General features: G+C 42.1%; 1 protein-coding gene and 1 long non-coding RNA gene across 8 annotated transcripts in view; one reads left to right on the top strand and one right to left on the bottom strand.

The window, feature by feature from the left end:
* Nucleotides 1-22,796, bottom strand: part of PIGL (phosphatidylinositol glycan anchor biosynthesis class L) — an 85,637-nt gene that overhangs the window by 34,061 nt on the left and 28,780 nt on the right. For 3 of the 4 annotated variants that reach the window (XM_077892522.1, XM_077892525.1, XM_077892524.1), the window contains 2 exons: nt 19,799-19,848; nt 19,530-19,597 (listed from right to left, as the gene is read on the bottom strand). The exons of the other annotated variant lie outside the window; for it this stretch is intronic. In XM_077892522.1, the coding sequence (XP_077748648.1) occupies nt 19,530-19,597; nt 19,799-19,848 (118 nt within the window). The remainder of the gene's footprint in view (nt 1-19,529; nt 19,598-19,798; nt 19,849-22,796) is intronic. 4 annotated transcript variants of the gene reach the window in all.
* Nucleotides 14,560-22,796, top strand: part of LOC144310861 (uncharacterized) — a 35,814-nt gene continuing 27,577 nt past the window's right edge. For all 4 annotated transcript variants that reach the window (XR_013376496.1, XR_013376494.1, XR_013376495.1 and 1 more), the window contains exons 1-2: nt 14,560-14,748; nt 16,895-16,989. This is a non-coding gene — a long non-coding RNA (uncharacterized LOC144310861). The remainder of the gene's footprint in view (nt 14,749-16,894; nt 16,990-22,796) is intronic.

The following is a 22,796-nucleotide window of genomic DNA, read 5'->3' as shown; positions in this document are numbered from 1 at the left end:
AGGAAGAAAATCACATCAAAGATGACTCCGGTTCCAAACATGAGTGTTTGGAAACACAGTGTTTTAGAAACACTGCATTAAAGTTAAATGCTGTTATTTCATTTAGTGATCACCTGGTACAACAATCCAAAGTGTCTGAACGGGCTTTGAAATTGGTGGTATTCAGTCATAAAGAACTCATCCAAGTGGTGCTTAGTTTTTTGGTTTGTTTGAAGATCATCAAAATGAAAAGACCACACTAAAAAAAATAAAAAATAAAAAAATTCTCATAAAGAAGTTGTGGTTGTGGAGAAACTACCCTGGGATTGCCTCAAGGGTGCAAGAGCCCTCTCTTGAAAAACTCTTAATAGGGACAGGGTGGGAAGGACAGGGTTGAAGATGAGGAAGACAGTGCAGTGCAAGAGAATTTGGGAAGACAGATTTCGTGAGGGAGTAGAGCCACCAAAGGGACTAGAGATGCCAAGAACTGGGGGAAGAGGAGTTTTAAAAGCCCACTGAGGGCACATAGGTGACTCAGTGGTTGAGTGTCTCCCTTCAGTTCAGGGCGTGATGCCAGGGTCCTGGGATCTAGTCCTGCATCAGGCTCCCTGCATGGAGCCTGCTTCTCCCTCTGTCTGTCTCTGCCTTTCTCTGTGTCTCTCATGAATAAATAAATAAAATCTTAAAAAAAAAAAAAGTCCATTGGATTTTACCCCTTGAGAAATCACTTGTGGGACTCTGAAAGCAATGCTAGTGAAGTGGGGGAGAGGGCACAAGCTAAACTGTGAGCACAGAGGACAGAGGACAGAGGGTGGTGGGAAAGTACCTCCAGAAAGTGCTTTCATGAAGTTTGAGGGTGGTAAGACAGGGAGTGAGTGAAAGGAAGCCGAGGAATGGCAGTCTGGGGAAGGGTATTTCAAAATCTTGAGGATGTTTGAAGACTGAGGCAAAGAAAGCACCAGAGCTGGTGGATGGGCAAAATAGAAAGGACAAAAAGAGGTGTGGGTAAGAGAACAGGGCAGTTCATGGCTGCAGAAGAGGGATATATCAAACAGGAAGCAAGAATTATTGGTTTTGGTATCCCTGGGTGGCTCAGTCGGTTAAGTGTCTGACCCCAGGGTCCTGGGATCTAGCCTGTCCAGCTGCTCACTTGGCAGGGAATCTGCTTCTCTTTTTTCCTCTGCCCTTCTCTTCCACTCCATGCTCTCTCTCTCTCTCTCAGATAAATAAATGAAATCTAAAAAAAAGAAAAAAAAAAGTTATTGGGTTAGTTGTTCCCACCTCCTCAGGTGGTTGTGAGGATTAAATGAGATGATATTTGAAAAACATTTAGAACAGAGTTTGGAAAAAAAAAAAAAAAGAACAGAGTTTGGGATCCAGTAAGCATTCAATAAGTGTGTGTAAGCTGATACTTTTTTTTTTTTTAGTTTAGTTTATTTATTTATTTTTAGTAATCTCTACTCCCAGTGTGAAGCTCACCATGAACCCAAGACTAATAGTCTCATGCTCTTCTGACTGAGCTAGCCAGGAGACCCTGAGCTGATTTTTTTTTTTTAAGATTTTATTTATTTATTTGACAGAGCATAAGCACAAGCAGGGGGAGTGACAGAGGGAGAAGCAGACTCCCCGCTGAGCAGGGAGCCCAATGCGGGCTTGATCCCTGGACCCCAGGACCACCACCCAAGTGGAGGGAAGACATCCAACCGACTAAGCCAGCCAGGAGCCCCTAAGCTGATTCTTGACTGGAAGATGATTCAATGCTGAGGAATGAGATGAGTGAGCATTGGGGTAGAAGACTTCACAAAGTGGTCAGTCAAGGCCAGGACAGCTCTATGTGATTAGATCACAGAACACAAATGAGAACAGAGCCAGGCCTTAGTGGGCCTTGAATACTTGGCTAAAGTAACCAGACTCTTGGTAGGCACAGCGGGAGGCCTTTAAAGGTTTTGAGGGATTCAAATTATGTTTTAAGAAGGCATACTCGGGGTCAGGCTAAATGAGGGAAAAGTCTCTACAGAAGTCCAGATAGGAGATGATGAGAGCCTGAGCTAAGATGGTGGGAATAAAAAGATGGAGAGAAATATGAAGTGAGAGGCAGAGTTGGGGGCTACACAACTAGAGGGAGGCTAAGAGGACCCACAGCACCCACCAAGTGACTTCTTTGGGGAGGCCAGCAGTGAGAATGCAGAGGAGAGAATTTTGAAGAAGATCCACAAAGAAGGGGCTAGTAAGGAGAAGAGCCAGCAGAGGAGAGGGAGAAGGAGCAGCTGGGGGTTTCCTGTCTGACTTGCTCTGTAGAGTTCATAAACATGTACCAGGCACCACCAGCACGCCAAAGACGAGGCTAGACACTGGTGACTGCACACAAGGCCTGACAGTTTATAAAAGCGGCTTTCAGGCAGCCCAGGTGGCTCAGCGGTTTAGTGCCTCCTTCAGCCCAGGGCCTGATCCTGGAAACCCGGTATGGAGTCCCACGTCGGGCTCCCTGCATGGAGCCTGCTTCTCCCTCTGCCTGTGTCTCTGCCTCTGTGTGTGTGTGTGTCTCTCATGAATAAATAAATAAATATATATATTTTAAAAGCAGCTTTCATGAGCAGCGTCCTGATGAGGCACGTGAAGGATGCTTTCCTGTCTCTTCGAGGAATTCTAGCAGCTTTGAGGAGCACAGTATACAGCCCACAGCTGTGACTGACCTGCAGGGTGTCCTGAGGCACGCTGGACAGCCTGGGGGTGACCTGTGAGATAAGGCTTGAAGCTTCATCAGTGGATTCTGACAGAACTCATGTAGACTCCTATTCTAATTCAACAGTACCAATCATAATGACTAATTTTGAAATGGTTCTCTAATAGCTTCTGTATCATTGGTGATTTGTAATTTTTAAAAAATCTCATTGTTCAATTGCTTAATATAGAGTCGTATCTCTTTTAGGAAAGGTTAAATCTTGAATGAAAGATTTTGCTCCTCACACAGTTTTTAAAAAAAAATATTTTATATATTTATTTATGAGAGACACACAGAGAGAAGCGGAGGCACAGGCAGAGAGAGAAGCAGGTTCCTTGTGGGGAGCCTGATGTGGGACTCAACCCCAGAACCCTGGGATCATGACCTGAGCCAAAGGCAGACGCTCAACCAGTGAGCCACCCAGGTGTCCCTCACAACACAGTGTTTGAGGCAAGGATTATGTACTCTTTGTTGTTGGTGGGCCCATAAGCTGAGTCCTAGGACCTGTGTGGGCAGCTCGCTAGCTTCCTTCTAGGTATAAACATCAGGATAGCTGCAGAGGCTGCAATTTGCACTGACCCTTTCACCAACTAAATGAGCACTCTGGATTCCCGAAGATTGTTCTTAGTAAGACTTGTAGTTGGAGGACTACCTTCCTCCCAAATGGTATTGTTGATCAGTTCACCAGAGAATGGAAGAGTTAGAGACTTGAACACCTGTGTGAGCAGTCCTGTTAGCCTTTGAAAGAGTCAGTTTAGGGGGGCATGGGTGGCTGAGTGGTTGAGTGTCTGACTCCTGGTTTTGTCTCAGGTTGTGATCTCAGGGTTGTAAGATCAAACCCCAAGTCAGGCTCCATGCTCAGCACAGAGTCTGCTTGAGATTCTCTCTCCCTCTCCCTCTGCCCTTCCCACTCATGCTCTCTGTCTCTCTAAAATAAACAAATCTTAAAAAAAAAAAAAAAAAAAAAGTCAGTCTAGGGACCGTTTTGAAACCAACACTGACTTAGTATGTTTGGGAGGTAAAATGGTTCTGTTTTCAAGCTGTCTAGGTCAGGGTATTTAGGCCACATAGAAATAGATATTTTCCATAATAGTTTAACTGTCCGATAAAACAAAACCCAGGCCAATTATCTTCTCTAATTCAGCATTCTACTCTGCCGACTCCTTTCTAAAGTTGGGCTTTTCTAAAGCTGTGAAAAACAACAATATGGGGGCACTGGGGGACTCAGTGCCTGAGTGTCTGCCTTTAGCTCAGGTCATGATACTGGGGTCCTGGGATCGAGTCCCACATCAGGCTCCCTGTAGGGAGCCTGCTTCTCCCTCTGCCTCTCTCTATGTGTCTCTCATGAATAAATAGATCTTAAAAAAAAAAAAAAAAGAACAATAATATGGATTCTTTCTATTTCTTTTCTGCACTCTCTGAGAGCCTTGTGATTGAGGACTTGGAGGAATCTAAGCCAAGGGACCCTCTGCAGTTCTCTTCACACCCAGAACAAGGAAGGCTTTTCAGGGGACTGTGGGCAGGCAAGGCTGAGGAGAATTTGACATGTGTGACATTTCCCAGGAAGACCGTATCATCTGGTGGTCAGATGGCTTCTGTAGTAGTATCCAGACCAGGGCAGTCTACTGTTACAGTGAGTTAAAGGGCAGTCTACTGTTACAGTGAGTTAAAGTCTTAGTTAAAATCTAAACATAGATGTTGGCTATGGTCAAAAAAAAAAAAGTCTTTTTTTCCCTAAAAAAAAAAAGTCTTGGCCCACTGGTCAACACCATCTTAGTGGTGCTCCTGTGGACACCTGTTCCTTCCTCCTTCCAGTCTCTGGTCAATATCAGCATTTCTGAGAATGAGTATCTAAAGGTTTTTATTGCTCTAGTTCACCTGTGGTTTGCTCACTTCTTATCACACAGAAGATGTAACAATGGGTGCCACCATTGGTGTACCTGAACACCAGCTGTTTCTTCTGAACTTGACCTAGGCTTTATCTCCCTCTTGCCATTGAAAATTATATCATGGATCTCCTTTTTCTTCTCCTTTCTCTTTTGGCCAATCTTATAAAAATTTGCCAATATCAGCATCCAAATCCTTCTAAAGTTAGTATTTCTTAGCCACTGGGCAAAGAATTAAACATTAAATATTGCAGTAGAAAATATACATGGCTACTAGGCTGAGGATTTATAAAGAAAGCATGCAGAGAAAGAATCCAAATCCCTTCAAGATTATTCCCATTTGGGTAGATTCTATTTGCTGTAGTAACTTGAAAGTATATATAAGGACACAATTGCTATGCTGGCTGGGAGATAGTCATAGTTATTATGAATGTTCTATTTGGCTTTGTAGATAGCAATATACACAATCTCAGGGATGGGTGGCATTCATTTATTAAGAACCACTGGTACCTAGTCCCTGAAACATAAAAGCAGTTGATATGCTTTCAGAGCAATTAAAAATTACTTAGACTTTTCTTGGGCAAGGTGGAATGGTCCTAGAATTCACGTCTACAACATGTCAAAATTTAGCTTGTAAAGTGAGTTCATAATAACCATGGTTCTGCAGCAATGTTTTCCAGCTGAGGTCCACAAATCTCTGGGAGTCTGTGCCTAAATTCTCAGGAGTCCATGAGTTCTTACAAAAATGTATTTTTGGGATGCCTGAGTGGTTCAGTGTTTGAGCGTATGCCTTTGGCTCAGGGCGTGATCCCAGGGCCCTTAGGGGGAGCCCCTGCTTCTCCCTCTGCCTATGTTTCTGCCTCTCTCTGTGTCTCTGAATAAACAAATATTTTAAAAATATTTAATAAGTAAAGTATATATTTTAAATACCTAAAAAATATAGTTTTACTTAGATAACAATCTAAACAGTTTTTGTGATTATTTCATTGACAACAAGGCAGATGTGCTCATATGATTTTAGCACATGTGTTTACGTATGTGAGAATTCTCAAAGGTTTTTTTCTTTGAAAGAAGACACAGGGGCACCTGTGTGGCTCAGTTGGTTGGGCATCTGACTCTTGGTTTCAGCTCAAATTGTAATTTCAGGGTCATGAGATCGAGCCCTGAACCCCGAGTCTAGCTCTGCACTCAGCAGAGATTGCTTGGGTTTCTCTCTTCTTCCTCTGCCCCTCCTGTTTGTGCTCTCTCTAAGATAAATAAATATATCTTAAAAAAAAAAAAAAAAAAAAAGAGGACCCAATACTATATGTAAGCTAAACATGAACAGAAAATTAGGAGGAAAAAAAGACCCATACATCACTCAAAGGTTAACAACCCCTGCTTTAAAGTTTTGGGGGTTGAAAACCAGCCCGTGTTCTCTAGGCGATTGTACTTAATCTATACTAACCCTCTCCCTCCCCAGCCGTAAAGTACACTTAGTCCCTCTCATGTGCAGCATTAATATGGACTCAGGCAGGCACCATTTGGTAGGACTGCCTACAATTCCAGGAGCAAGTAGGACTAGAAATACCAACATCTAGGCACATTTTGGACCTGATATCCAAGGTGAATCTTAAGTATCTGTGTGTACATCAAGTACCAGTCTTTCCCTCAATGACTCCTGTGGTTTTCCAGGTTCACGTGCTTGATTTGCCTGAACATTTTTCTCTACTGAGAACGGAGCCAGCCCTCTTGGTCAGGACCCCATCAGAGTCTGGTGAGAGCACAGATGAAAGCCATTCTAGTGCTGTTGTAGAGGTAGCATTTCTAGAACTTGGAGACCAGTTGGCTGTTAAAGAATAAGGACTTGCCTCAGCTGCCTGTCCTAGATGTTGGCTATGGTCTAATTCCAAACAAGAAGGTCAACTCAGAATCACCCCATAGCCACCTGTCTGCCTTTGAGCATCCCTGTTAGCTAGAAAATCTTGCTGCAGTGTCTTACCCACTAGATTGGGACTCTTTGGAAATACACACTAGTCTGGTTCAAGCCTGCATTCACTGTCCTCTGGCTACTATATCTGATGACTGACCTATTAGCCTATGCTATTGATCCACAGGTGACAGTCTGGAGGGGGAAAAGGTGGAACGGGGACCAAACTTGATTGTAAGAGGAATAAGTCAATAAAATGTATAGAAAATCCTCTATTGGGAAGTGTAGTAAAATAAAACAGAAATGTAACTGAAAATTTAAAGGTTAGGAATCTATATTAATATGTTAAAGAATGCTGAGCCTGAGACCATCCTAAGTGGGTCCCATTGGTCTCTTAGGCAAAAGATCTCTTTACTATATATGTATAAATCTAGTCCTTTGATGCCAGCAAGCCTAATCTTATGTCTTACAGAGAGGTCCTAAACATCAACAGAATGGGCGTGTAAAATGTATCAGAATTTAGCTTCTAAACATGGGCTTCAATGAACAGCTGTTCTGCAGCCAGGTTTTCCAGCTGAGGCCTGCAAGAGAACTCCAGCCCTCCTCTTTTCTTGGCGGCACATCTGAACTGCTTGTTCTGACCCATTTCTTACACCATGTTCCAACCTCCTCACTTCTGGCCTCACTCCTGATTTCCTATTTCTGGCCTTGTCCTTGCTTTCAGATTTGACACCTGACACTGTTTTTCTGGCAAGAACCCTGGTTCCCAACTCACCTAGAAGCCCTAGTCACAGCTCTGGCACTCCTGTGCCCCTAAGTTTCCAATGGCTGGCTCCATTTTGTAGTAGGACAAAGGGAAAATTCAGGTCTTCAGAAAATATTGCTTTTCCCTCTTTTGAGGCAGAGTGACATTTTAGGGGTTTGGTCTGATGGGGATGGTAGAAAGATGAGTCATTTAGTGAAGGTGATTCATATGCTCAGTCACCTAAGTCCACATATCTGGGAGCCTCTCTGGCTTCCTCTCTCCTTTATTCTTTAACAGCCAACTGGTCTCCAAGTTCTAGAAGTGCTACCTCTACAACAGCACTAGAAACCAGCTCCTACTCTCTGTCTCCTCTACTGATGCTTTATTTCTGACTCATATTTCTCACTCAATTATGTTAACTGCTCCCACTGCACCAAGTCTGGACTCCCCCACCCCCAAGCCATCACTGAAAGGTTGTCAGAGAGTTTCCCAAAATGCAAATCTGGGGAGCCAGGCTGACTGGGTTGGTGGAGCATGTAACTCTAGATTTCAGGGTTTTGGGTTTGAGCCCCACATTGGGTTGGGTGTAAGGACTACTTAAAAACAAAATCTTAAAAAAATGTTTTTATTTTTATTTTTTAAAAATGTTTTTAAAATGCAAAACAGATCAAGTCATTGCCCAGTTTAATATTTTTCAAGTCTCCTTATAGTTTTTATTGCTGAAATTCTTTGATCTTAACCTAACCTTCTCTGTGGTCTGCATTTGCCCAGCTCTGTCACTTGACTTTGTATCCCACTCCCAGGCATGGTGTACACCAGCTCCACAGAAGAACACACTCTGTATGGAGTACTTGCAGCTAATATTCTCTTTCCTTCAAGACTAGGATCATATAGGCAGCCAGTCTATAGCATCTTTCCTGACTCCTGCTTTGGAGTCCACAGTACCCTTTGTGGGCTGCCCTCATGTCATTAGTAAGTTTGTTTGCCTTCTCCACTAGATATAAACTGACTGAGGGCAAGGACTTGACTGTTCATTTTGAATTTCTATGACCTAGTATTTGAGATATACCATACACTCAAAAAAGGATTCTTTTCTTTTTTTAAGATTTTATTTATTTATTTTAGATAGAGGGAATGAGCAAGAGAGAGAGAGAGAGAGAGAGAGAGAGCATGAGTGGTGGGGGCAGTGACAGAGGGAGATGGAGAAGCAGACTCTCCACTAAGCAGGGAGCCCGATGCAAAGCTTGATTCCAGGACCTTGAGATCATGACCTGAGCCAAAGACAGACGCTTAACTGACTGAACCACCTAGAAGCCCCTCAAAAAAGTGGATTCTTAAATGAATGAATTAAATACATTTATTTCAAAGATAAATAACGAAACAAGCAAACTGAAACTTGGGTGCCTCTCATGAGCTCTCAGAACCTGTTCCTGATTTCCATGTGAACCCAGTACCATGGGGTACTATTGTTCTGTGAGTAACCTTGCTCACCAGTGCAGCATGTATATCAAACACTGAGAACATAGGCTTAGGGAGAGTGCAAAAAATAGGAAATCTCTGGCATTTAGGAACTGGGCAGATGAAACAGAGTGGCTAGAGGTGACTGACACAAAGTGGCCAAGGAAGGAAGGAGGTAGGAGAACAATTAGGACGCAGTGCTGTTTACAGAAGCCAGAGCAATTTCCAGACATAGGGAGAGTGGTCAACATTGACCAGAGCTGTGAGAAGGCCCAGTAAGATTGGGACTGAAAAGCATTCCCCTGGTTTTTACAATTAGACAGTCACCAGTGATCCAGGCCAAGAGCAGTTCCAATGACTGAGGGAGCAGAGAGGGTGGCAAACCATATTGTCCTGCACTGGGAAATGAATAAGAGATTATGATGAGTATAGATAATACTGGATGATGAAGGAAGAGAGAGAAGTAAAGCAGTAGGAATGGGATGGGGGAGGGTTAAGTAGAGGTTTTTTTGTTTTTTTTTTTTTTTTGTTCTTATCATGAGAGAATCTTAACTCAAGACAAGAATGAAATAAAGAGGCAAATGAAAATTTCCCCTAATGCATGTTATGGGTATAGTAACTCGTGTGGCATAGGTCAGGATGACTGGTGACATGTCAATCATGGGGCTGTACATAGCGGATGCCCAGGTGGAGTCCTGGCAGCCAGATCTAGGAAACAGATCACTGGCACTGTCCTTTCCAAATTCTGGGAATTTATTTCACAGGAGAGGCAATGGCGTAAACAGCAATTTGATATTCAGAACTTGTTTCAGGCTAAGGACTAGAGACAGGAAGAGATAAGCAGGTTCACAGTAGGAAAGCAGTGAAATCATCTTCACTAATGGGATAAAAGGGAATGGCGTCAGGTGGCCAATTACTGAATGTTGGTTGTGAAAAAAGACCTTAAAGATAATGTAATGTAATCCAACATCTGTATTTTATTAAGAGAAGAATAAGGATCAGAGCATGGATATGCCTGCCCACTGTCACCTTGCTAGTCAAGAGGTAGAACCTGGGGCTGTCACAGAAAAGAGATTCCTAATTCTATTTCTGAGTTTAGCTCCAGGAGACATCATGGGATTCTCTAGGATGCCTTATAATCCAATTAATTTTAATATACTTTATTTTAAAGAAGGAATAGGACATCTAATCTATGACTTTAGAAATTCTTGAGGAAAAAGGTGCATTGTTACATTGGGCAATCATGTATAACATATTCCAGTTACAAAAAGGTTGAGAAATAATAGTTTACATTGGACGTGAGTCCAAGGGAGAGGTTATGTCTATTGAAGTTTTCAAGGATAGTAGCTACCTTGGTTGTTTAGGTGACTGATAACCATCTAATGCAAAAAAATACCACACAATTCATCTCAGGTTCTATTCAATTATTTGAAATGAATTGTGGGATCACAGAGGATCAGTCCAGGAAACCACCTGCAAAATAAGAACATGGGAAGGATGTTGACAACTAGTGTAGGAATTAAATATGCTGCATGGCAGGGGTGTTGCTGGGTGGCTCAGTCAGTTGAGTGTCGGACTCTTGATCTCAGCTCAGGTCTTGATCTCAGGGTCATGAGTTCAAGCCTGGCACTGGGCTCCATGCTGGGCGTGGAGCCTACTTGAAAAAAAATTGCTGAATGGGGAAGATGGAGACTGATGGTGGGAGTGGTGTCTGATTATAATCACCTTCCCCACATGTTTCTATTACTTTATTTTTAATGTGTTTTTTTAATTGAGGTATAATGGATATATATATGATTATAATCTTAAGAGTACAGATTAGTGCTGAGGACAACTCTATTAGGATATGGATTCAGCTCTGTAATTTTGTAAAAGCTGATGAACGAAATGCAGGATTATGAAGATAATCTTGGTTGAATCCTTGAGATGTAGTGACTCATTCTTTGAAACAAATCCTTGTTTGACTCTGTAACCAAGATAGCTCCAGGGCCCGGAGGAGCAAGCTAAGTGCTTTGGCTCTACTCAGAACACCCCTCTCTCCTGCACTCCTACCCGAAATCAATTCCCTGGATCCTATCTTCTGGCTCATCCCATCCTATCCCTTCTGACTCCTTGGAGCACTGGGAGCTTGGATTCCTGCAAGTTTCTGCCTCTCTGAGTGCCTCTGGCCTTGGCATCTGACAGTCTCTGCCCTGACTTCTGCTTCTAAGGAATGCCTTTGCAGCTCCAACTGGAAGCTGAGGAGTTAAAAATGCCCACGTTGTCACCTACATTGTTCCTGCTCCCTACACATGCTTCTTCAGGGCGTGGGGGTGGGGGGTTGCTTAACAGGAGTGGAGAGAGACATTTATATTCTTCAGCTCAGCCAGGACCAATGATAGACGTTGCCTCTATGCTTTACCTTGTAGATGCAAGTCTTTCCTCTGAAAAATAGATCTCCAAAGTAAAGGAAGACATTGGATTGGAGGGTAAGAAGGAGGAGGGGATGGCAGAGAATGAGTACATCAGAGGTAGTGCTTTGTGAAAATACAGGAACTTCATTCTCTGTTAGGCAGAGGGAAGCTGAGATGTGGTGAGGGTCCCTATCCAAGGAGCCATACCCAAGGACCAAGAAAGAACTGTAGGTTGCTTCTGTGTCTCGCAATAAGTAATTGAGGTCAGAGCTAAGGCCCTATGACCTTGTATGCTGGATAAGGAGATGGCATACTTTGGGCTTCCATCACCTGGCAGGTTTGTAAGAAATAGATTCCTGATCCCCTACCACATGAAATCTAAGAAGATTATAATGGCATCTAGATATTTGTGTTTTAACAAATGCCCTGGGTAATTTTTCTGCACCTGGCTGGCAGATCCCTCCTGACATTTTACAAACCACCACTCTAGTTAGTCTGTTCGGATGGAGAGTGGCCATATTGCATAGGCTAAAGTGGAAAGGAGAGATCCTGTGGCCCTGTGTGCACCTTGCTATGGTGAATTAATCACTCAGTTTCTTCATCTGTAAAATAGGAATAGGATTGAGAGTTAAACAGGTTAATAAATTTAAAGCATAGAGTAGTGCCAGACACAGAGTGGGGATATGCCAGCTATTATTATTCGAGCTGCTGATAACATTACACTAAAAGGGAAAAAGGAAGTGGCAAGAGAGAGGAAATGGCTTGGAAGAGAATGCTTCATCTCACAGAACCGCCTTGCCTGTGCGTGGGCTACCATTCCTCAGGCAGTCACGCCATGCAGGGTGGGGCCTCTGATACTCTGGGGTTTTCTATCTGCTCTTCTGCTGCTTCTTCACCAGCCTGCCTTTTACTCACTCATGACTCAGTTCAGGTCACGTAGAACAGCCATTGTCTTCAGGAAGACTTGCCCCAAATTTCAGGTGTAGCCAAGTGTCTCTTTTGAGCTCTACGTGTGCACTTCCCCTTGTGCTCTATCTCTGCTCTTACTGTGGCACGATGAAAATCTATGTCCTGATCTCCTCACTAGGCTGGGAACATGAGGCATGAGTCTGTTGTGCTTACCAGGCTTGCCCCTGCTCTCAGCACAGGCCCGGTGTAGAGTAGTGCCTGCCTCCACTGGGAAAGACCAGGACACTCTCTTTACCACAGCTGGTCTTACACAAGCCTTCTAGTGCCTGAGTTGCACCCCCAGGCTGGCTCTTAGTGAAGATATATATTGACTCTGAACTTGGTGGTCAAAAAAAGACTAATAGCCAACAAGGAAACCTAGATCCGAGGTTTCCTAGGAATGAACCTAGATTCAGGTTCATTCTGAAGAGCTAAGATGGAAGCCAAAGAACTCCTGTAATAAGACTAATTTAAAAAAAAATCGGAGATCTAAGAGATTCATGAACTTGGTTTCTACAACCCCCTTTAAAAAAAAAAAAAAGGGGATCCTTGGGTGGCGCAGTGGTTTGGTGCCTGCCTTTGGCCCAGGGCACGATCCTGGAGACCCGGGATCAAATTCCACATCGGGCTCCCAGTGCATGGAGCCTGCTTCTCTCTCTGTCTGTGTCTCTGCCTCTCTCTCTCTCTCTCTCTCTGTGACTATCATAAATTAAAAAAAAAAAAAAAAACTTGGGATGCCTGGGTAGCTCAGTGGTCTGCCTTTGGCTCAGGTCGTGATCCCGGGGACCCAGATTGAGTCCCACATAGGGCTCCCTGCATGGGGCCTGCTTCTCCCTCTGCCTAGTCTCTGCATGTCTCTCTGTGTCTCTCATGAATAAATAAATAAAATCTTAAAAAACAAAAAACCTGCCAGGGGCCAGAGTGGCTCAGATGGTTAAGTGTAGGCTTTCCGCTCAGGTCATGATCTTGAGGTCCTGGGATTGAGCTCTGTATCGGGCTCCCTGCTCAGTGGGGAGTCTGCTTCTCCCTCTCACTCTGCAGCTCCCCCTGCTTGTGTTCCCTTGCTCTCTCTCTCAAATAAATTAAAAAAACAAAATAAAACAAAAACCACTTGTCAGTCTCCATACTAGGCACTTCAGGTTCCCAATTTCGCCAACACAAAAGGCCTGTGAGCTGAGTATCAGCATGATCTGTAGCTGTAAAGCCATGATTTCTAACACACATCTGTCAGTTGCCCCAGCACCTGGCACTATAAATGAAGTAATGGAAGATCTCAGGTCTTATCCTAGAGATGAACAGGGTCACGTAAGACAGCACTGAGAGTTTTTCTAGAAAGAGATGTTCACAACTAAACTATCTGGCCTCTCTTTATCTTGGTGTATTTTCCAAATATGCTTAATTGCTTTTCTTCAGGATATGATTGGGATCCCATTCCCATTCCTCACGGTGAGTACCAAGGAGAAGCTGTTCAGGGTTGGGATGATTCCCAACAGGATAGTCAGGACTTTTACTGTTCTAAAGTATAGGGTCTGTGATGTTCTTCATTGCCTGGGGCAAAATCTTGGGTGCCCAAGCCCAGAAAATCTTTACTTGCTGGGCTTATTGAGCCCAGCTGATTCTAAGAATACTTGAATACTTTCTTTCTTTTTAAGTTCCTTTTTTTTTTTTTTTTTAAAGATTTTATTTATTTATTCATAGAGACACAGAGAGAGAGGAGAGAGAGAGGCAGAGGCACAGGCAGAGGGAGAATCAGGCTCCATGCAGGGAGGGTCCAGGGGTCCCCAGGATCAAACCCCGGGCTGCAGGTGGTGCAAACTGTTGTGTCACCGGGGCTGCCCTCTTTCTTTTTTCTTAAGTTTTTATTTAAGGAGGCTCCCTGGGTGGCTCAGCGGTTTAGCGCCTGCCTTTGGCCCAGGGCGTGATCCTGGAGTCCCGGGATTGAGTCCTGCATCAGGCTCCCTGCATGAAGCCTGCTTCTCCCTCTGCCTGTGTCTCTGCCTCTCTCTCTCTCTCTCTCTCTGTGTGTCTCTCATGAATAAATAAATACAATCTTTTTTAAAAATAAAGTTTTTATTTAAATAATCTCTACATCCAACATGGGACTTGAGCTCACAACTCTGAGATCAAGAGTTGCACGCTGTTCCGACCGAGCCAACCAGGCACCCCAAGAATACTTTGTCTATTCTTGATCCTACTTAGCTTATAGGGACTAAAAGTCCACTGTGGTAGTCTAGAGCATCTGTGAAGTCATCTTGATGACATCTGAGGGAGCTGCCAGCCCTAAGTCATCTGTCCCACTCACCTCTAATCAGAACTTGCTCACTACGTGCTCTTTTGCATCCTCTAGCCCATATATGAACAAGGCCTAAAGAGCACCCCTGAGGTAACCCATAGTTACCTTACCATTGAATAGTACTCCCTAAGTGTTACTCCTGTGTTAGACTGTTCTCTTTATTCCTAGGTGTTCTTCAAATTCTCTCTGTTACGTCATAATGATACAGTGTCACTTCCCCCTCTCACACAGGGGAAAAATAAAGAATACCACAACTGTGCAGCAGCTTGGCTAATTCCTCAGGAAGGCCTTTTTCTTTCTAAAAGGACTATCTCAGAAGTACTATATCAAATGACCTGAAACAATATAAAACCAAGTATGTCTGTTTGTTCACATTGTCACATGAAACTAGCCAGACAGATTTTCATCAGTTTTGGCAAGTATATTTGGGATTTCTGGTGTGACTTAAAATGGAGATTGGGTGGCATACACAGGATTCCTTTTGAAAGCATTCCAGGAGAGACATCTCAAAGAGATAGGCAGTTAACTTTTAGAGAAGCTGATCTGCTTCATGTATTATATTAAGACACTATTGGGGAGATGCCTGGGTGGCTCAGTAGGTTAACCGTCTGCCTTCCTCTCATGTCATGATCTCAGGGTCCTGGGATTGAGCCCCACATCGGGCTCCCTGCTTAGTGGGGAGTCTGCTTCTCCTTCTCTCTCTGCCCCTCCCCACTGCTCCTGCTCTCTCTTTCTCTCTCTCTCAAATAAATAAATAAAATATTAAAAAAAAAAAAAAAAGACACTGTGGGCAGAAAAATGAAGAGTGGTTTTAAGTAAGAGTCCCAAAATGAACATCCCAAGAGGCAGAATCATACTACAGGCACTAATATATAACTGAATAAGCTTCTTATTCTATGTATTACTCCAGAGAGAGCAGCAGTAGGGATTCATTTATTTTATGATAGTTAATGATTCTTCTAGCAAGGCTGGGGAATACTTTTACTAGTTAAATTATGATACAGGAATAGTATGGAATAGTATGCAATATTAAGAAACAAACTATGTTTGTGTTGGTATGTAAACATATTTTTGTAAAGTATTGAAGGTATGGAAATTTACACATCAAATAGATCATAGTTTCTCAGAGGAGAAAAGTAGATGAGGAGAGAATGGAGGGAGACATTGATGCTTTCACTTGATATATTTTTGTACTTTTTTTAAAATAGTGAGTATATGTTACTGTTTTGTTTTTTAAGATTTTATTTATTTATTTGTGAGAGACACAGAGATGTAGAGACACAGGCAGAGGGAGAAGCAGGCTCCCTGCAGGGAGCCCTATGTGGGACTTGATCCCAGATCCTCAGGATCACACCCTAAGCCAAAGGCAGACACTAGGGCAGCCCCAGTGGCTCAGCAGTTTAGCCCCCCCTTCAGTCCAGGGCCTGATGCTGGAGACTGGGATGGAGTCCCTGAGCCAGGCTCCCTGCATGGAGCCTGCTTCTCCCGCTGCCTGTGTTTCTGCCTCTCTCTCGCAGTATCTCTCATGAATAAATAAATAAAATCTTTTAAAAAAGGCAGATGCTCAACTGCTGAGCCATACAGGCGTCCCTATTTTTTTTTTTAATTTTTAAAAAAGATTTTATTTATTTATTCATGAGACACACACACACACACATACACACACACAGGGAGAGAGGCAGAGACACAGGTAGAGGGAGAGGCAGGCTCCATGCAGGGAACCCGACGTGGGACTTGATCCTAGGTCGTCAGGTCAGGCCCTGTGCCGAAGGTGTCACTAAACCACTGAGCCAGCCAGGCTGCCCCCTACTACTATTTTAATAACACCTTTTTTGAGGGGTGCCTGGATGGTTCAGTCGGTTAAGGGTCCTACTATTGATTTCAGCTCAGGTCATGATCTCAGGGTCATGAAATCAAGCTCCATGCTAGAGTGGAGCCTGCTGGAGATTCTCTCCCTCTCCCTTAGCCCTGCCACTCCTCCCGGACCTACTTGTGCTTTCTCGCTGTCTTTAAACAATAAAATTTAAGCAAAATTAAAAAATTATAGCTTTATCAAGTTGTAAGTCACCTACCATATAATTCACTCATTTAAAGTATACAATTCATTTTTAAAAAGTATACTGAATTGTACACCTATCACAGAAATAAACATTTTCATCAGTTCAAAAATAAACCCCATTATGAGTTGCTCCCCATTTCCCTCTGCTTCCAGTCCTCTGGTTACTACTGATCAGCTTTCTATTTCTATGGATTTGCCAATTCTAGACATTTAAAACAAACAGAATCATGTGGCTTTTTGTACCTGGCTTTTTTCCCATCAAGCATAATGTTTTCTAGGTTCATTCAGGCTGTACCATAAATAAATATTTCACTCTTTTTTGTGGCTGAATAATACTCCATTGTATGGCTATCCTACATTTTGTCTACCCATTCACCAGCAGATGGACACTGGGATGTTTCTACCTTTGGACTACTGTGAATTGTGCTGTTATGAACACTCATGTATACTTTTTTTCCTGTGTCTAAGTTTTTGCTTGAATATCTGTTTTCAATTATTTTAGGCATGGAGTCTGACATGGGGCTCAATCTCATGACCACGAGATCATGACCTGAGCCAAAACCAAATATTGGTAGCTCAACTGACTGCACCATTGAGGTATGCCAGCTCTTATGTCTTTTTGAAATAATTTTTGTGTAAGGTATGAGAAAGGAGTCCAACTTTGTTTTTTGGCATGTAGATACCCAGTTGTCCCATAAACATTTGTTAAAAGGAGTATTCTTTCCCTGTTTCAGTGTCTTGGATCCATTGTTGAAAATCAATGGACTCTATGTGGGAAGGCAGCATGTATTATTAAAAGAAAGAAGAGGGGCATCTGGGTGGCTCAGCTAGTTAAGCATCTGCCTTTAGCTCAGGTCATGACCTCAGGGTTCTGGGATTGATCCCATGTTGGGCTCCCTACTCTGCAAGGGGTCTGCCTCTCCTTCTGCCCCTCCCCCTTTAATCCACCTCCAGCTTGTGCTCACTCTCTCTCAAAGAAAGAAAGAATAAAGGAAAGAAAGAAGGAAAGAGAAAAAGAGAATCTGAAAAGAGTAAAGTCTATAAATCCTTCAACTACAGAAATGGCCATTTAAGCTATATCTCAGCCTTAGGAACTAGGTCTAACTAGCTATGACAGTTTTACCAAACTAGCAGACATAGCACCACATCATCTTAGATTGCAACACATATAGGCAGCCGCAATTTTTCTTATCCCAAGGGCTCTCTAGAATATCCCACAAATGACTAAGAATCATTTCTTGGAACTTGGTGCTATGAGGAAATAATCTAAAAGACTGACCTAATAACCTTTCTTCTGGTCATTATTTGTCCATAAGACTTTCATTGCAGAGAATTAAAATTTTTGGTTCCTAGTAAAATTTTCGTAGATGCTATAGACTGAATATTTTTTAAAAGGTTTTATTTATTTATTCATGAGAGACAGAGAGAGAAAGAGAGCCAGAGACATAGGCAGAGGGAGAAACAGGCTCCATGGAGGGAGCCCGATGTGGGACTCTATCCTGGGATCCTGGGATCATGACCTGAGCCAAAGGCAGACACCCAACTGGTGAGCCTCCCAGGCATCCCTAGACTGAATATCTGTGTTCCCTCAAAATTTGTATGTTGACACCTAACACCTATTCCCCCCAATGTAATGGTGTTTGGAGATGGGGCCTTTGGGAGGGGATTAGGTCATGAGGGATTGGTGCCCTTATAAAAGAGACCCCAAAGAGCTCCCTTGCCCCTTCTGCCATGAGAGGACACAATGAGAAGACAGCATCTATGAACAAGAAAGTTAATCCTCACCAGATTCTAAATCTGCTGGTGCCTTGACCGTGGACTCTCCAACCTCCAGAACTAGAAGAAATAAAGTCCCCTTGTTTATAAACCACCCAGTTTATGGTATTTTTATTGTATCAGTCCAAATGGACTATGACAGTAGAGGTAAGGGTGAGCTGGCTAAAGTTATTTTGGTTAATTATGGCAAGTCTACTATTTTTTTTTTTTTTTTGCAAAGTTTTTTTTAACATTTTATTTTATTTTTAAAGATTTTATTTGGGCAGCCCCAGTGGGTCAGCGGTTTAGCGCCGCCTTCAGCCCAGGGCATGATCCTGGAGACCCTGGATCGAGTCCCACGTCGGGCTCCCTGCATGGAGCCTGCTTCTCCCTCTGCCTGTGTCTCTGCCTCTCTCTCTCTCTCTCTCTCTCTCTGCATCTCTCATGAATAAATAAATAAAATCTTAAAAAAAAAAAGCTTGAGTTAAAAAAAATCCTTTAAGATTTTATTTATTTAAAAAATAAAGATTTTATTTATTTAAGATTTTATTTATTTATTCATGAGAGACGCAGAGAGAGAGGCAGAGACACAAGGCAGAGGGAGAAGCAGTCTTCAGGCAGGGAGCCCGATGCGGACTCGATCCCAGGACTGCAGGATCACACCTTGGGCTGAAGGCGGCGCTAAATCGCTGAGCCACCCAGGCTGTCCATTTTGCAAAGTTTTTTGAGCTATAGTAAAGTTTATTGAATGATAGTACAGAGCTCCCAAAGAGGGAGGAGATCTGAGAAGTTTGCCCAAGGAAGCTCTACTTTTGAGTTTCCTTATTCATCTTTCCAATGAGAGGTCTTTAGCTTATCACAATGGATATATTCTACTGGAGATGTGTTTTTTTTTTTTAATTTTTTTATTTATTTATGATAGTCACAGAGAGAGAGAGAGAGAGAGAGAGAGAGGCAGAGACATAGGCAGAGGGAGAAGCAGGCTCCATGTACCGGGAGCCCGACGTGGGATTCCATCCCGGGTCTCCAGGATCGTGCCCTAGGCCAAAGGCAGGCACCAACCCGCTGCGCCACCCAGGGATCCCTGGAGATGTGTTATTAACTGTAAAGTACTTAGTAAAATTTTGGAAAGCACTTAAAAATATCTGGCATATTGCTGAATTATGCACATAAGCCTCCATTTATAGAATATTGTTCTTCTGTAATATCTAAACTTATCTTGCTCTTCTCCTGGAGAAAATCTTGGAACTCTAGTCAGCAACTTTTGGCAAAATGACCATTTCATTTAGTCATTTTACATACAAGAAATGAAAAGCTCTGAGAGAGGAAATTATTTACAAAGGATACAGTTGGTTTGTAGTAGAGCTATAACCTGAACCCACACTTCAAGACTCCTGGACCAGAGTTCTTTCCATAATATTGCACTTCTCTCATTTTCTTCTCTGGTCTTTTTTTTTTTTTTTTTTTTAAGATTTTATTTATTCATGAGAGACACAGAGAGAGAGAGAGGCAGAGGCATAGGCAGAGGGTGAAGCAGGCTCCATGCAGGGAGCCCGATGTGGGACTTGATCCCGGGTCTCCAGGATCATGCCCTAGGCCAAAGGCAGCGCTAAACCGCTGAGCCACCCGGGCTGCCCTCTTCTCTGGTCTTGATGAATTTCCTCATATTCATCCTTCCTTTGACTGCCAGTGGTAATCTGTCTAAAATGGAAATATGGCCTTCTAAGTTATGGTGCTCATGACATTCTCACTTCACTCTCTTCTCTCAAACTCAACTGTTTCTTTTAACTATAGTTGAAATCAACAAAAACAGAAAGAAAAGTTACATAGCAACAACTTCGAACAAACAGGAAAACCACCGTATCAGAAAACCACACACCATGAAACATAACCTGCCATAATACTGTGAAATTGGCCCCAGAAAGAGGGAGCATATAGCAGGCCAGCATATACTGTGCATTGGACTTTCAATAGGACTTGAAAATCCCTCAGAATCAAGCTCACCATCCTTAGAGGCATCCAGTGATCTTTGATTAGCACCATGAGAACTAGAGATAATAATGGTCAGGGAGAAACAGACTTGGAAGGAGAATCATATTGATAAATTATTTCTAGTGCTTACATCAAAGCTCCTTGCTCTAGAAGAGTACCAAGAAATGAATAAGAGAATACATAAGAAAAACTCCAGGTGCCTCCATAGTAAAGGAAAGACAAGGTTTAAAGAGTTACTGTGGACAATAAGAGTCAGCAGAAGGTTCAGATGGTCCCAGCTCAATACCTGAACCCTCCTCTGCCTCTCCAAAACTATTCTCCTGTAGTTACTGGCCCTATTCAAACATAGGAAACAACCCCAAAACAACCAATGGGGGATATCCCCTATGCATGACAACTTTAAAAACAATAGAGAGAAAGAAGGAAGGAGAAAAGAATATAAGCAAAAAGCAGCTGAAAAACCTATATAATTCCAAAATATCTTCCAGGATCTCAAAGAATTACCAGCAAATTACCAGCAGCATGATATTTAAAAAAAAAGCAAGTAAAGAAGAGTTTTAAGGGCTTAAAGAAGAGTTTTAAGGGTTTCAAGAAGAGGTTTATACATAACAAGTGGAAGTTAGTGTAGCTTGGCAAATAGGCAGGGAAAAAATAAATATACACCTATCCAAAATAAAGTGAGAGATATGATGGAAATGTTGAAGAGACCTCAAAATTTCAAAGTTGAAAGGGACATTGACATACAGATCAGAGATGCTAGTAACAGAAAACAAAGAAGATCCAACATACATATAATTAGTGTTTCTGAAGAAAAGACAAAGCAAATGGAACAGAAAGAGAAAATGGAATCTATAGATTAAAAGGCCTACTTACTATACCCTAGGAAAACTTAATTTAGAACATTCAACACAAAAACAACACGATATGGAGCACCTGGGTAGCTCAGTTGGTTAAGCATCTGACTCTTGATTTTGGCTCAGGTCATGATCTTGGGGTTGTGGGGTTGAGCCTCACGTTGGGCTCCATGCTAGACATGTTTGGGATTCTCTTCCTCTGCCCCTTCTCCCACTCACTTGTGTGTGCATGCCCTCTCTCTCTAAAATGAATAAATAAAAAAATATTTTTAAAAATTAAAAAATATAACATGGTGAAGTTCCGGAACTACAAGGATAAAGAAAATCACTTGTTATCCAGGTAGACGAAAATGGTCTATAAGGGGAAAAGAAATCAGGTTGATAGTAGACATTTCCACAATACTCACTGCCAGAAAACAGCGAAACAATGTCCACAGAGCAAAAGGAAGTACAATTTGGTAATTTTGTAGCCATGCAAGGTGTCCTTTCTGTATAAAGACAATAGATCGTCTTAAATATACAAAAATAGCACCTATGTACTGCTCTTCTAATTTTTTTAAAGATTTTATTTGAGAGAGAGAGAGTGCATGGTGGGGAGGGGGAGAGAGAGAGAGAGAAAAGCAGACTCCCTGCTGAGCAGGAAGCCCCATGGGGGTCGGATCCCAGCACTCAGAGATCATGACCTGGGCTAAAGGCAGATGCTTACCCCACCCAGGTGCCTTGCACTGCTCTTCTAAAATACATTGGTAGATCAATCAAGTCAGACAAACCATAATAAAACAGATTGATTGGACTAACACAAGATTAAGATGAAACAACTACAGGAATATTGATTTTTGAAGAGAATGTGTCATAAGCCTTGATAAGGTGAAAATACAATATCATGGGAACTTGGAGAAAAAGGTTTCTGAGAAAAAGTCCAAATACACTCACTTCCTTCAAGCAGTTAGTAGAAGTAGATAATTCGAAACATGGGTTAAAAATACCACAACCACCACTGATAAAACCTCAAAACATTTCACTATCTTTTCTTCTTAATTTGGACAGATATTTTTCGGAATTAATCCACTGTAATTGAATTAGATGGAACATTTATCTGAAGTTCACTGCAAGTTAAAGTTTTTCAATTTTACTTCCATTTTGTTTCAAGTAACATTCAATGTTATGGCATCTATGCAATTATTTCCATTTTTCTAAAATTATAATATGTATTCATCTATCTATCTACCTATCTATTTATAAATATGCATTGAAAGACGGCTAACACTAATATTGACAATGGCTATTTCCACGTTAAGAGCATTTGGATAATTTTTACTTCCTTTTATTTTTTATAAGTATGTATTATTAAAAGTTAATTATTAAAAATACATATGTACAGGGATGCCTGGGTGGCTCAGCAGTTGAGCGTCTGCCTTTGGCTTGGGGTGTGATCTTGGGGTCAGGGGATCGAGTCCTTTGTCCAGCTCCCTGCAGGGAGACTGCCTCTCCTTCTGCCTGTGTCTCTGCCTCTCTCTCTGTGTCTTTCATGAATAAATAAAATTTTAAAAAATATATAAAAATATATATGTACAGAAATCTGACCATCTTGCTACTTTGTTCAATGTCTCTCTTTTTAAAGATTTAATTTTAATTTTTTTAAAAAAGATTTTATTTATTTACTCAACTGCAGAGCCCAGGTGTCCCTATACTGCTTTTTAAAACTTGATATTGTGTTATAAACATCCTCCTGGGTAACTAAGTATGCATTAGAAAATCATGGTTTAATGCTCTGGACCATAGCTATGTAATTGATCATACACT

Source organism: Canis aureus, chromosome 3 (genome assembly GCF_053574225.1).
Source record: "Canis aureus isolate CA01 chromosome 3, VMU_Caureus_v.1.0, whole genome shotgun sequence".
Classification (NCBI taxonomy): Eukaryota; Metazoa; Chordata; class Mammalia; order Carnivora; family Canidae; genus Canis; species Canis aureus.
The sequence above is the reverse complement of the archived record's forward strand: the minus strand, read 5'-3'. Positions and strand labels throughout refer to the sequence as shown.